This window comes from Amblyomma mixtum, chromosome 10 (genome assembly GCF_055824585.1).
Source record: "Amblyomma mixtum isolate Tamu chromosome 10, ASM5582458v1, whole genome shotgun sequence".
Lineage (NCBI taxonomy): Eukaryota > Metazoa > Arthropoda > Arachnida > Ixodida > Ixodidae > Amblyomma > Amblyomma mixtum.
This window is the reverse complement of record NC_143021.1, coordinates 116710867-116726196: the sequence shown is the minus strand read 5'-3', so window position 1 is coordinate 116726196 and position 15330 is coordinate 116710867. Positions and strand designations below refer to the sequence as shown.

General features: G+C 47.0%; 1 protein-coding gene across 1 annotated transcript in view; it reads left to right on the top strand.

Moving 5' to 3' along the window:
* The first annotated feature begins 740 nt into the window (after positions 1-740).
* Positions 741-15330, top strand: part of LOC149326747 (dipeptidyl peptidase 1-like) — a 31806-nt gene continuing 17216 nt past the window's right edge. The window contains exons 1-2 of the mRNA XM_089562906.1: positions 741-972; positions 14509-14635. Of these exons, the coding sequence (XP_089419032.1) occupies positions 813-972; positions 14509-14635 (287 nt within the window). The 5' untranslated portion in view covers positions 741-812. The remainder of the gene's footprint in view (positions 973-14508; positions 14636-15330) is intronic.

The window sequence follows — 15330 nt, the reverse complement described above, 5'->3', positions numbered from 1 at the left end:
TTTTTCCGCGTATGTGCTGCAGCATTAATTCTAAAGGACAAGAGTTGTGCTTCAGGATCGAATTCATCTAAAAGATGATTTTAGAAACAGAAGTTTAGAATTCATAGCGCTCCGAATCCGTGTCTCGCAGTACTCGTTCCGAAGCAAACGTTGTCAATCGGAAATGCTCAAATCTTGCATAGGCAATATTCCAAGGTTCGCGAGGATACTGTGTTTTGCAAATCATTATAATGCAAACGTTGTGCGCACATAAATGTACCAGGTTCACTTGGTAAGAGTGAATTTGTTTGGGAAACTCAAAGGTTGCCTCGTATACACTTATCACAGAAAACGCAGGTGGCACCAGTTTCGCTGTAAACCTTTTTCCGATTAGTTCTCGTGCAGCTTTGTAGAGTTGTCCGCACATATTTCAGGCATTTGTACGAAAACTATCGTGCTCATATCGGCTAAGCGCATGACAGTTTCGTCCGCCCCGCCCCCCCCCCCCATCCCACCCTTCCCCCCCCCCCCAAAAAAAAAAAAAAATCACTGGAGGCGGTAACCGATCCACCACCGGCCACTTGACGTTGAGAAATTCTCTGTGTTCTCGCGAATGCTTCCCCTTTCGAGTGTTTTTCAAGTCACATGTGCAGGCAATTGTAATCGAATCCCCGCCTATCAGCGAGGCTGCGTTCTAGCCAGCTGCACCCCTTGTGACGCCCGGCGGCGGCTCCGTCGTGATAAGAACGCCGGCAGATAAGTGCCAGCCGACTGCGGAAAAGCAGACGGCAGCGGCGACACGCGTGTCAGTGGTCCGTAGCAGACGACGAAAAATGCGGTCCGTCTGCTTGGCTCTCATCGTGTGCGGCTTTGGCCTAGCCGCCGCCGACACCCCGGCCAACTGCACCTACGAGGAGACCCGGGGATGGTGGACTTTCACCGAGGGGCCCCGCACGGGCGACAGGAACATCCACTGCGACAACTGGACCCCTGGTAAGCAGAGGCCGATGCAGGAGTGTGTGGCCGTCCGGGCGCAATGGTTAAGTTTCTGGAACGCTCTTACCCAAAGTGGCTACAATTCCATTGGAAAGATATGAAAAACTGTTCGATAAGCTTTGATCTAGAAGATAGCATTTCATCCTTATAGAGTCAGCGGTTATAGCCTGGACCGACCCGGCCTTCGTGGTTTTCGTCTGCATGGAATGATGCCATCGCGTATTAAAGTCACGTAATTTATTGTATCGCCAACAAGACGGGAAAGAGGGAAGCCAAAGCATAATTGGGTCAAGAATGACGTCATCGGGTGGCAAAGTCATGTGACGCATATTCTCTCGTCCCTCCAGAATATCTGTTCTCGTGTGTGAGGGATTACATAGATCCACCTTAGACGGCACCCCGTTTTTTTTAATTCATTTGATATGCAGGTGAGTTTCTAGAGGCTCTAAGAAGTAATATACACGAGTGAACATGTAGATTACTCTTCGGCGCTAACGAAATTAATAATAGTACGAGACGCTGCTACGCCAGCCCGCCGTTGAGGCGGATGGGCTAAAGACAATCCTGTATCTGTCGGAAATTAAAGTTACCCACTGCTACTACAAACCATGTTAGCGTTACTCTCGAAAGCAGAAGGAAAAAAAAACTAGCGCTCCCTTCTTTCAAGGCAACACGACCGCCTGAGAGCACGGTGACCCAGCACGCCCAGTCGCTCCCTTTCCCGCCATATTCTTTCTTTCTCAAAGTGTGTTTCCCCACTGCGATAGCTGGCATCTGCTGTCGTCAGACGGCTTCCTGTCGCATCGCGTGCTTTACTCCGCCCTGCTAAACACCACTGTCACTGAGCCGCAGTTTCGCGGACATGAGGAAGGCCTTCCATTGAGCGAGTTCCTCTCGACTGCGCTCTTTCCTCTGGCGAGCCATCGTGTCGGCTGACGCTAGTAGAAGCAGTAAGCGGCTATCTAAAAAGGGATAGGAAAAAACGGAGACCTCCTGTCCGGCATCAGACTGTGTCCGCTGTCTCTGCCACGTGCAGAAAGGGGGCGGGAAATTGGAGAGCAGCAGAGGGAGAAGAGAGAGAAAGGAATTTTAATGAGGGAAAGGAGGAGAGGTCGGCCGGTGGTAACATGGCCCTGGCCTGCTACTCCACACAGGGGAAAGGGAAGAGGAGGAAAAGGAAAGTGCGAATGAAGGTTGATGATGGCATAATACAATGAGTTTCTCGGGTGATGTCTACACACACACACACCACACTGGCTGGCACTCGCATCGCGGTTAGTAGACGCACATAAAACTCATAAAACTGGTGTCTGCAACACAAACACCGACACATGTCATTAACCATGTAGGTTGTGCACAGGTGGTCACAGACGAGTATCCAGGCCTGTTTCACACAAAAAGTTGAGCAGGGCCTTTGTCGCACGCCACCAATCAGAACGTCTCGTCCTGGCGCCCAGAAGAGTTTCCTCAGAGAGAGGGCGAGAGTCCAGTTGTTTCACGGTCGCCTCCAATGTTCTTCTTTCAGTAGTATAGTTCGGGCACTCGCAAAGAAGGTGTCCAATAGTCTCTGGAGTGTGGCACTGTGCGCAATTTGGGTTACTTTCGATGCCGATCTTGTGAAGATAGTGTTTGGTGTAGGCAACGCCAAGCCGTAGCCGGTGGAGTAAAGTCCCATGACGTCGCACCACCATAGATGGCAAATGTAATCGTGAGCCAGCGTCAAGGTTACAGACGCGGTCCTGTTGATGACTCGAATCGTGCCAGTGGGACTGCATTGCCGCTTGCATTAAATGCGCCAACAAGGCTCCAATGTCTGATCTAGAAAAGGCTATCTCAATGAAAGCACCATCACTATGTGCCATCCGAGCCTCGGCGTCAGCACGCTCGTTTCCCGCTATGCCGCAATGGCTCGGTATCCATTGAAACTTTATGATATGGCCGCGGTGGAAAGCAGGTCGTACAAACTTATCTAAAACCAAGGGCATGCGAGCAGCAGAGGGAGAAAACAGAAAGGAAAAATATAGATTAGATGTGCGTCGCTGCTCTGATCCCTCGCGCAGCGGCACCGAATATCTCCTACTTCGCAAAATGTTGGTGACCTCAAAAAAGAGACACTAAGGCAGCAGTTACGAGCAGTACGGGCCGTTTTGTGATGTAGACGAGATGCAGTAGCACTGCTGCCTACGCTTGAGGGTACAGGTTGGTGCTGCACCACGAAGAAGTACATGCCAACAAAAGTCGGATAGGGTGCACATGCCTTGAAATTTTAACGCGACCGCGTTAAGGGCCCCGTGTCGTCGCAGAAAAGCCGGTGTCGTCGTCGGCGTCGGAGCGTTGGCCGTGAGCGAAAAATCCCAAAATCATTAATAAACGAAGCCGAGCAGGAAATTGGTCGACTTGGGGAATCGAACCAGGGTCTCCAGAGTGCGAGACCAGCACGCTAACCACTCCGCCACGCCGCATAGATGGTTTGCAGTGAACAAAGGCGCGTGAGGCGAACACGGTGTCTTCGTTCACTCCCATCTTCTTATCTTCCCGTTACGGCGCGGTTCAGGTGTCCACCAAGATATGCGAGACAGATTCTGCGCCGTTTCCTTTCCTCAAAAACCAATTTACCGACGAGCAAGGCGTCGCGCCAAACGGGCGATGGTGTTCTGTGGACTCCCTGGTGGTGGTGGTGTAAAACATTTATTTATACTATATACAGAGGTATTGCTTGGACCGTGCCTGAAGGGCCCGGCCCTCACAATCACTAGGAGGGATCCCTAGTCCGGGACCCCTGTGGCCTCCGCGGCGGCCCGGGCTCTTGTCACCAGGGCTCGTTGGTCAGCGTTGCAAGACACTGTCGCGTTCCGCTCTTAGAGGCGAAGCTTAAGCGTTCTCCAATTTTTTTTCTTTCCGGGCGAAATTTCTCCCATGATTGTGCTGCAACGGCAACGCTTGCACCTAGTAGAGCCTACGGAACTTAGACATAAGTTATATCGTTGAGAGGCACGTTTTATAAAAAATGTACACCAGTTTGCGTGTTTTACATCGCTTGCATAGGATGGGGTCATTCCCGAACAGTAAAAAAAAGTGGTTTTGAGGAGCAAAGGACGCAGTGACCGGCTTCTGGAGGAACACCTCACCTGCGCGTGGGGAAGCGATCAAAAAGGAAGTGAAAGAAGAGAAGAGACAAATAGGCGCCGTAGTTTAGAGGTACAGATTAATTTTGACCATCTGGGATTCTTTACCGTACGCTGACATCGAACAGCCCACGGGCGTCTTCGCATTTCGCCGCCATCGAAATGCGACCGCAGCGCGGTGGTGATAGTGGACCAGTACGGCCACTATCACCCGTCTATCACCGTCGCTCGTCTTCCTTCGTACGATCCTGCGCGCACACACACGCACGCACGCAGGCGCGCGCACACGCGCGCACACACACACATACACACGCCCAAACGCGGTATGCCGCCCGCCGCGTTTGGATTGAGGTGAAATGCAGACTCCCGTGTGCTGTGCGATGTCAGCACACGTATTAATCCATAGTGCCCTCCTCAATGAGGTATCCCTCGTAGCCCATGTATCGCCTCTTGGCGACGTTAACCACCTCAATTTGCAAAATATGCAGAATTTTGCCGCTTAAGGATAGAAGATGAAGTTTGTTTTGAGGAATTATAAGCGCAGTAACTCACATATCTCGATGTACACCACCAACGCGCCCTTAGGAAATGGAGTAAGGTCGGAGTGAATTAGGAAAAAAAGGAAGAGGTGCCGTAGTCCGAGGTTCCCGAATAATTTCGAACATCTGGGTATCTGGCATCGCACAGCACACGGGCGGCTTTGGCCTTACGCCGCCATCGAAACGCGGCCGCCGCGGTCAAATTCGAACCCGGGTACTCCGGCTCAGTAGCCGAGTGATAGGTGAAAGAAAAGGCTCACGACAGACGGAGATTTCGAATGGCGTTAAGCGGCTGCCGAGCAATATGAGGAGGAGGTACGAATAAAGGACAGCGGCGGTAACTGCCTCCTCTCACTGAGTGCTAAGGAGCGGCGACGGCGGCTTGCTACCTCCGCCTTACTAAACACGTTACTCCGTGCCGCGTATTGCGTATCGAGGCCGCTGTATCTCGTTTTATTTATTCAAGTTACTCACAGGCTCCTTTACATTGGAGCATTGTGTGAGTGGGGCAGTACATAGAAGTTAGAGAACAGCGCAAAAAAAAACACAAAAGAACAAAACAAACGACAGAAGAAAAACGTTATACAATAGTTAGCAGGAGGCACTCAGTAGAATACAAATAAAGTAATACAACACACAATAATTACAAGTTTCAAAATGTGGCAACATGGAAATGGAACACGAATTGACAGTGAGGCTAAAAACTGCACAAGTTAGTTCACACTAAGCAGCAATAAAACATTTTTCGCAAGAATACAGAGAACTGAGACACTAGGCGAGGATTGCGGTTATTTTATCACGAAACGTAGCAGGATTTCTGGTATTAGTAGCATCGTCAGGAAGGCTGTTCCAATAGTTTATGGCACGTGGGAGAGCAGACATGTTGAATGCTTTTGTATGACCAAAAATACGCGTAAAGCTGCTATGATTATGGAGGCGATGAGATGTGCGACATGGCCGTGACAAAGGTAATGTGTGACTGTGAAGACTGAAAATCATTTTATGAAATAAACAAAGAAGAGCTACGGTACGACGTGATTCTAAAGACTCAAGTGATAGCGATAACTTGATGTTAGTGACGCTGGAATGGCGGTTATAATCGCGAGCGATGAAGCGTGCAGCACGGTTCTGTATAGATTCGAGATTACGTGTTAGATACGCTTGGTGAGGTGACCAGATGGGTGATGCAAATTCTAGTTGTGGGCGGACAAACGTCTGGTAGGCTAGTTTTCGAGTATCAGATGGTGCACCATGAAGATTACGCTTTAAGTATCCAAGGGTTCGTGAAGCCTTAGCTGTAATTTTATTAATGTGTGTCGACCAGGAAAGGTTTTGATTTAGGTGAATGCCGAGATATTTATATGAGGACGCTGTTGTCACATGATTACTGCTGAGAGAGTAGGTGAAAGAAGAGTTTGAAAGTTTACGGCTGAAAGTCATTAATTTACACTTATCAGTGTTGACCGGCATTAGCCACATGGAACACCAGTTTGTTATATGGTCTAGATCTTTCTGTAAAGCGATATGATCGGATGGATTAGAAATTCTGCGGTAAATAATACAGTCGTCAGCAAACAAACGGATGTTAGAGGTAATGTCGGTTGGCAGATCGTTAATATATATTAAAAATAGTAACGGGCCCAGGACACTGCCCTGGGGAACACCGGACGATACTTCAGAGAGAGAGGATGAACAATTATTTATACTGGTAAATTGTTTGCGAAATGAGAGGAAATTTCTAATCCATGATAGCGTTAATGAGTCGATATTTAAAGCAGAGAATTTGGCAATTAAACTACAATGTGCTACCCGATCAAATGCCTTAGAAAAGTCGATGAAAATGCAATCAGTCTGTTGGTTATTATTCATGTTAGTCAGAATTTCGTGCGTAAATTCCATGAGTTGTGTATCGCACGACAGTCCTTTTCTGAAACCGTGCTGATGAGGGAAAAAAAAAGCGGTTTTGTTCAAGGTGCTGCGCAACATTTGAAGCAATGATATGTTCTAGAAGCTTACATGCAATACTGGTTAAAGATATAGGTCGGTAGTTACTGATGTTACTTCTGTCTCCGGATTTGAACACTGGGGTGACTTTGCCTATTTTCCAATCAAACGGAAGTTCACCTGTAGATAAAGACTGCTGAAAAATGTGATACAAGATTAAGCTGCTCGAGTTTATAGTGAGTTTAAGAATTTTGCAGAAGATGGCTCGGCCACTAAAGAGAAAGGCGGATGATGGACGCAACGCTGTCGAGGTAGCGACCAAAATGCTCCAACAGACTGAGAAACGTGGGAGAGATAGGCTTGGCGAACAAAAGGCCCGGCTTGTGTTGAGATTGGCTAAAGCGTATACATTGCACAGGATTCGTACAACGGCTGCCGATTTGTGTAACTCTCCAAGGCAGTTTTCTGGTTTGCCAGCCTTCACATCAATTTCGGTCTGTTGCTAACACCTACCGAATACAGGCTTTGCCAAGAGTAAGCTGCCCAGAGGGTTTTGTTCTGAAGTGGTGAGAACGCGGGCACCTGTCGCTTCCGAAAGGTTCGAAATGCTGACGATACACAGCGACCTGCGCAGCATGGCCGAGAGGTTAACCCCTTGGCTTCTATGCTCCTGACAAAGGGTGTACGTATTGGAACAGAACGTCAAAGCATGCAACAACAATTTGTGACCCATATAACATTTGAGAATTCCACGACGTATGCTTGTTGTGGCGTAGGAGTTGTCTCCAACTCCTCGTAATGAATCTAAATAAATATTTCCATGACTCAAAGTAAACATATAAGTCGCTACCAGCGTACAAAACCACTTTCCTTGATGCTTGCGCTTCCATGGAGCGATTTCCAGTACAAGTAAAGGAAATAAAAAATGGTCGATTTGTGCCTAGTGAGGCCAAATGCGAATTAGTTGCTCCAGCACTTTTGTTTTCACTTCGGTTCCGTTGCTCAGATCCAGTGCTCATGGATAACAGTTGTTCGGATAGCGATAACGGGTTAATGCCCATACATGCGGAATTGGTCATTCTCTACATTCATAGATCTCTGGGAGTCTTCCTACCACTCCTGGCACTGTAGTGCAGGGGTCAAGCGATGCGCCACTGCCCTTCTGTGGCAGGTGCTGCCATGGGTGGAACTTGGGTTGCGATCCATATTGCTCTTCCCGAGCAGCCTGTCATGACTAGGCCTAACTGAGCTGCCGCCTGACACAGTGGACAGGCTTCAGACAAACACACACACAACGGCTAAATGCGGAGAATGGCTTTCGAAGAGAATTTATTGGACCGTTGTCTGAAAAGGGACAACCGCCCCTGGGTTGTACAAAGTTACAGTGCGGCGACTGATGTCGCCCGATACACAGTGATACAGAACGGCGATTATTGTCGCCCGACACACAGAAATGTTACAGAACGGTGACTATTGTCGCCCGCCACTAAGTTCTAGCGCACTAAAAGAGTGAGGAACTTGTTTGTACTTGGTGCGCCACATAGTCCAAATCAAACGTGCAGCAACGCTCAGGATATACAGCGTGTCTTGTATCACTCCTTCCAAAGTATTTGTCCTAGCTGGCGTAAGTGGACTGCTACATCACTCATGAGCATTGACGGTGATGCCGTCCGTTCTTCAGGATGATTGCAGCCGTCAAGAGAGCGCGGTCAGCCTCATGGCCACTAGTTTCGAGTGCATGAGTTGCAGGCCACACACCGCCCTTTTTTTGGCTGCCTTTCTTCATCTTGACGCCTACCGCAGTGTCGTCGCCGCCCGTGACAATATTGTCAACAATTATTAGAATGGAGAAAAGATGTTCTGTTTTTGATGGGGGCGATCAACGGAAATGTCGGTACTATTTGCAAACAGCTAGGCGCCCCGATAAGACACTAGAATCGTCTTAAAGAATCGTGACGTGCAAAACGGGATGCCCAAAGGGAATCGCGACAAATATTTAGCGAAACGAGTAGTGCCCAAGGCAGCTCGAAAGCGGCCAACATAATTTCGGGTACGCCTAAGTGACGTTAAGACGCTTAAGCATTAGCATCTATCGCAGTTATAAACTACAGTTCAGATATGGTGGGCATCTCTGGGCGACAAGCGACGAGAGCAGGGTGAGGGGAATCTACTATGCTTTGTAGACAGGCGTAGAATTCCTGCCGCTCCCATTCTCTTGGATAAGTTGGGCCCAGTACAGCTGGTGCTCAGAAACGTCCATTTCTGGGCCGTGATTAGACTAGTCTTAAGGGCGCAAACCAACCATTGTTAGCATGTTGAGCAATAATTACTCAAAAGTTACCCTGGGTGCCCTGTTGAGGGCGAATGGGCTTGTCAAATGGGTTTGGGATTAATATTCTAACTAATGTGGCGGCGGATATGTTTGACGTTATTCGGTAATTTTGTTGCGAATATAACATGGAAGAGAATTACTACGGCAGCAGTATTTGCAGCTGAGATAAGCGATGTCTGCCTGTTTTACTCTGAAAGCTTAAGACCCAAGAAAAAAAAATTAACTTTCAATTTTAATACAGCTTCTTAAAGCTGATATTTTTTCTTCATTTACGGACATGATTTTAAAACCATCAAGGGGTAGCGTTTATACAGTAACAAAATGCTTGTGAAGACAATGGGGTTGGAAGAAGCTGCTCGTTATGACATAAATGACGAAAGCCAACACTCACCGAAAGCAAGGAGCGTAGGGGAGGTCTTTTTATAATATTGTAATTTTTATCAATGTAAGATTAATAAAAGCACAAGAAAAGAATATGATTTCGGGGGCGCCAATATATGAAGACAGTTTTCCTTTTGTAGGTATGAAACAAAACCAAAAAATCCATAAAACGATGGATAAGCTCCGATCTGACAGCCAAAATACACAAGACAAAAATACAATGTTTAGCAAATTTATTCAAGCTAAGGATCGAGAGACACTTCCTAAATTTAAAGCCTAACGTAATCTTTTAGACAAAGAGTGCAAAAGCGCGTGAAGGCAGTTTTGGTAATTTATTAAGCTCCCTTTTTCGAGGGACAAATGCACTATGAGAAGAAGCTGACCTTCGTGAGATAAACGACCTTATGGTGTTAAAATGAGAATGCGACCGATAACACCCAGTGGCACTGAGTTATCAGGCAAGGCAATAGCCAATGCTTTTAATAATAATATTGTTAGTGCTGGGCCTCTGACAGTAGTAACAGTCTAAAAGCTTTTTTACAATAGCAGCTTCATTTCCTTCATGCAGAAAGCGAAACCTAAAAGAAAGACGTGATAAAAACCTAAACAGCAGCTATATAATTGCATCAGGTAGATTCCTCTTCTAGAATGAGAATTCAATGTTTTTTTTTGTTTTCCGTATTTTTTTTCTACAACTTCTAGTCTAAATCACAAAATTATCCAACTATTCCACTTCTTGTACGTGAGTGTATTGGTACCCTGGCACCCGCCGTGTGTATGCGCCATCATCGTCATCGTCACTGTACCATCCCCCAGTGTGGGTATGTGCTATTTGGTGTTGCGGCCACAACAACTCTCTCGGAATTAAAGAGACGCAAGTGAAGCCTATAAAACATGTTAGTTCCTTCCTTCAACCGTGCGTATCTCATATATTAAATTTATATCTTAATGAAGTGGGGCTATCCACACCAAATGCAAGTCCCCGTCCTAGAGTAAATCTCGGTCCTGGCTCAAGTGGTGTAGCACTCGTGAATTGCTTAAACAGTGCCTTTTGGGCCAGAATAAGTCGGCTTAGGATGTGGCAGTACTTCGTACACTGCAAACTGTCATAGAAAAATGTCTGGCCCACTGGCATGCCTCGTTCCCAGAAACAGAAAAACGAAAGGCGCGTGTGGACGACCTTAAACGTGCGCTGAAGCCATAGGAAGTAACAACTAGTTATTTGTTATAGTAAACATCATCATCATCATCATCATCATTTATTTACCCTTAAGGGCCCTTGGCTTAGGGCATTACATAAGGGGGTGGGGAGCAGTCGTTACATAATACAGTGGTCGGCAACATCAACAAGAAATACAGAGTGCAGGGTTCACGGTCAACATTAAAATTATCAACATTATCACAAGTATTAACATACGAAAGACACAGCAGCTCAAGAACAACTTGGAGATAGATAAGAAACACACATGCACACATTCAAAAACACGACCAAATAACTCAGCCCTAGAAATGTACTGTTAATACCTGCCTGAATTTATTGGGTTCTATTTCAATAACTACGAAGTCGGGTAGGTCATACCACATTGTAATGGAGCTATGTAAAATATATTTTTTAAATGAGTTTGTGGAGCCGTATATGCGCGGCAAACTTAAAGAGGTAAAAAGTCGACGTGAGGTGCGAAGCGGCGGGCGCATTACAGAGTTTCTTGAAACGACCGAACTTTGCGGTCTGATGTATCAGACGTAGGCGGGGACGGACACTGCAATATGCCGCATAGTCTAAGTGACGTTTCTTTTTTTTCTTCAATCTTTAAATCAGCTTCACGTCGGCCTGCAGATTTCATCACCTGGTAAGCCTGGTAAATCACGGGCGGCCATTTTTGCGCTTTCGAGATTACGAAAAAGAAGCAGCGAAAGATGAAGAATGATTACTACCGAAACATCCGTGCCAATTAATTACTAGCGAAACACGATTAGGAAGCGTAAGGTTTTTTGGGAAAGTGTTTCAAATGAAAGGCATCAAGGAAGGAAAGTCACTTTGATTAACGACAAACTGCGTGTAAACAGCAGCCGTTAGAGATGCGATGGCACGAAGCACTCCAGAATAAAACTTAAAACAACTCCAAGACTGGGTTTACTCTCTCAGCAACATAGAACTGCGTGAAATAAATGTCATTGCCCGCAGGATTGTTAACAAATCTCACCAACGTGAGGATACTGTTTAAGTCTACATGTCCTTATTTTCGTGAAAACTTGGCCACTCAACGACACAAAGACGAAGGCGCTTTCCCACCATAGCATCCCCTTTTTCTTCGCGATAGATCGACAGGGGTCGGAGTGGCTGTGCAGATAAAACAAAGCTTGTCAGTCGTTCTTCTGAGACATGCTAGAGATAACTTTCTTCTTGGCGTTGTTCGCCGCTTATGGAGCAGCTCATTTACCACCCCAATTTTTTTAAATTTCAGTGCTGCATCATTCATTCACAACGTACTCTTTTATCATTCCAGGATTCAACCCCCACCAAACATATTAATTTTTTCAAAACTGTTAAAGAAACAGTAATTTAGTATTCATGCTGCCATCTGTCGTGAAACCAAATAAATGATTTGCCAGAACAAAGCAAAACAAGCTAGATTCGTAATCAGCCAGAAATGACAGTCAGCCTACAACGAAACTGGCTTGTCCAACTCCGCTAGGGGATTAGGATTAATATTACAGGAACTACCTGGGATGGCAATTCTGGCGGGGAAGTAGTTCCACGAGTTAGTTGCCTGCGTGACATAATCCTTGAGTAAATTTTGCAGCAATTTGCAAATTCACTCGCGCGCGTTCGGGGTTCTTTTTCATTATTGCTGGATCTTGTCTTCATGATTACAACACTCTAAAGTTTTTCATTGTCGACTGAATGTGGCGTTGCTGACCTTGGAGTGGTGTGCCCGTCCTGTCTTTTGAAAAAAAAATGCGATCCTAATGACACAAAACCTGTTTAATTAAAAGACTTCTCACGTACAAGCGACGAAAGTGTTTATACTGCGTGAACCTACGCCTCGGCACTTTTGACGGAAAGTATACGTAACCGGGCTTTGCGACAGTTGCACTTACTACATTCAATGCGAAACTAAAAGAACTGCGAATTAAGCGAATTCACTTGAAAAAAAAAACAAATAAAGAGCTGGAGACGACGACTGAGAGCCTTCTGAAACGCAAATCATAATGCTCAAGCAGCACTAAACCGGCTTAAGGAATGCTAAGCGGCACCATTTTATTCGCATTTTGTCGAATTCTGTTCGTACGAGAAACAAACCAAATTGTAGACGATGGCATTATTGCTGCCTAAAAGCTAGTTACTTCGACAAGTGTAGCAGAGAACGGCAGGAAGTTAACTGGGCAGATGATATTAAAAAGTATGCGGGGATAGGGGGGCTGCCGCTGGCGAAGGACAAGTTTAATGGCAGAGATATATGGGAGAAGCCTTTGTCCTGCAGTGGGTGTAGTCATACTGCTGATGATGACTGCGAGGAATTTCAACTCATGTATTTGGCAACGCAAATTAATTTTCAGTTACTATTTCACTATTGACCGATGTATGTATGTTTAGACCATAGTTTTAAACTAAAAAGAAAAGTGATCTGCAGACCCGACAACACGTCGAGCATTTTCCTCCGCTGATATGGAGAAATGCGGTCCCTGTCCCTTGTGATTATTTCATTACATTCAGCAACCCTCCCTCCTGAGTGGTTTGAGCGCCCGTCTCGGCTGCGGGAGGTGGGTGGTTCGAAACCCACCGCCGGGCACCCACCGGTACAAAAGGGTACAAGCGTCCCCCGGCCTGGCGCTCGGCTTTCTTTAGGGGTGTACGTTTGCTTGAGTGCTCGCCTCGGCTACGGGAAGTCGGGGGTTCGATTCCCCGGCCGCCGGTCCACCCAGCCGGTCAATCCAATGGGAACAGGCGGTCCCCCGGCCTAGCGCTCGGCTCTTCAGGGGTGCACCGCGTGGGAAGGTCAGCCTGCGCCGCAAAATTCCCGTCAAATGTGGGCTTTTATGACTTGTCCCAAACGTACACCCCCTAAAGAAAGCCGAGCGCCAAGCCGGGGGACGCTTGTACCCTTTTGTACCGGTGGGTGCCCGGCGGTGGGTTTCGAACCACCCACCTCCCGCAGCCGAGGCGGGCGCTCAAACCACTAGGCCACGACGAATGAATTTCACTTTCAGGCTCGAAACTCCATGAAAAACTTACACGGATTGCTCTTCCTTGTTTATTAATTATTGAGTTGCTCCCTCTCTCGTAACGTTTTGTCAGTTTCGACACTTACTGTTCCGGCGGACTCCCAGTTGCATCAGGTGTGCGGGTTTAATAGACTGTTACTTTTAATCTCTGTCAATGACAGTGTGAGCGTTGTTTCCGAAGCTTTTAAAATCGGACTGCTGACGATTTTGTGCTGGTTTACGTAGTTCCCTGCCCTAACAATCACATGTCGCCGAAGAACAATCTTCAAAATGTTCTTTGCCGGTGAAGTCACTGCAGTAACAATAAAACGATGGCAAAACATTGCATTAAGCCATTCGGAAGGACCACCGCATACCGCGTACTCAAAAAATGCTGCACACCGCGCAAGGTTTCTTGAGGCTGCGTCCAAATTTTCTGCTGTGTTTCTTCACAACTTTGTCTCAACTATCCAAGGCAGGACAGCTCGAGCTACACAGGGACAAGAAAGTAGACGAGATACCTGCCCCTGTGTAGCTTGCGCTGTTCTGCATTTTGACGAACCAACTAGCCCGCGATGCGTTACTCAACTATCCCACGTCAGCCTCAATACTTTATGATGATGATTTTTTATGGATCAAGAGCATCTGTGGCTAAACAGCGCCATGTCACAAGATTTTTTCTTTCATCAAGGTTGGGTTCAAAGATACATTTCCCAAGCATTTCATCCGATAAAAGCCGAGTGCCAGGCAGAGGAAATCTTCTACCCATTGTATCACCTGTCGGTACCCGGCGGTATTGGGGATCGAACCTCGCACCGCCCGCATGCAAGGTGAAGGCTCAAACTACTAGGCCACCGCTGCGGTTGTCTCGATACTTGTATTTGGCCATCCACGGTAGAAAGGGAATAATTCTTCTTTTTTTGCAATTATCTCTTCCCGGCGTAACCTCCGGTCAGTGTCTTGTGAGTGCACGTTTTCATTCCCTCCTCCTCTGTGTGCGCGACAGGAACGGGCTCCAGCAAGGTGCGGGTGTTCCTCGAGTTCCCGGACCTGGCGACGGACGAGAGCGGGAACAGGGGAACGTGGACGCTGATCTACAACCAGGGCTTTGAGGTCACCATCAACTTCAGGAAGTGCGTTCTCTCCTCTGCTTTCAATGCTATTCTGAGGAGGAGCGAACGTGTGCTTCTTTCTTGCTAATAACTCCTGTGGTTCGTTAACACCAGGTAAATGAATTCGAACTAGCTTCAATGGTTAGTTATGATTTAAACTGTGGCTAATGCGACGTAAGTGATGATCCCTACCTGCTCTGGGCGAACATTAACAGTGCTGCCGACCTCTCGCTCTCGCGACAACGGCCAGTTCTTCTCATCTATTCACTGACTGTTACGTACAAACAGGTCGCTTAACTGATTTTAAGGCGAAAGCCTTTAATGCCTCATCGTTGTCGACAGAAGGTTGTCAGCAGAGGCGTCTCGCTTCTCGCTTGGTCGAAATGGTTATGACGTCAAGAGTGGGCGGATTCGAAGTAATGAGGTCACCCACAGATGCCTGACGCCCCCTTTTGGAGCAGACGACAACTAATAAAAAATAGTTGTCCTTCGCTTCGACAGGGGGCGTAAAGCGTCCGTGGGTGACCACACTGCATACCTCACTAGTCACTACTGCGAACAGAGCCATGGATGCAACCGAACTCATCGAAGCAGGGAGGGAGTCGTGCTAATGAAGCTGCCAAAGCCGGCAGTCAAAGTGTGTAGTAATGTGTAGTCAGAGTGTGTTGTCAAATAAGACACTAGTACAGCATAAACAGTTTCGCAGTCAATGCCAA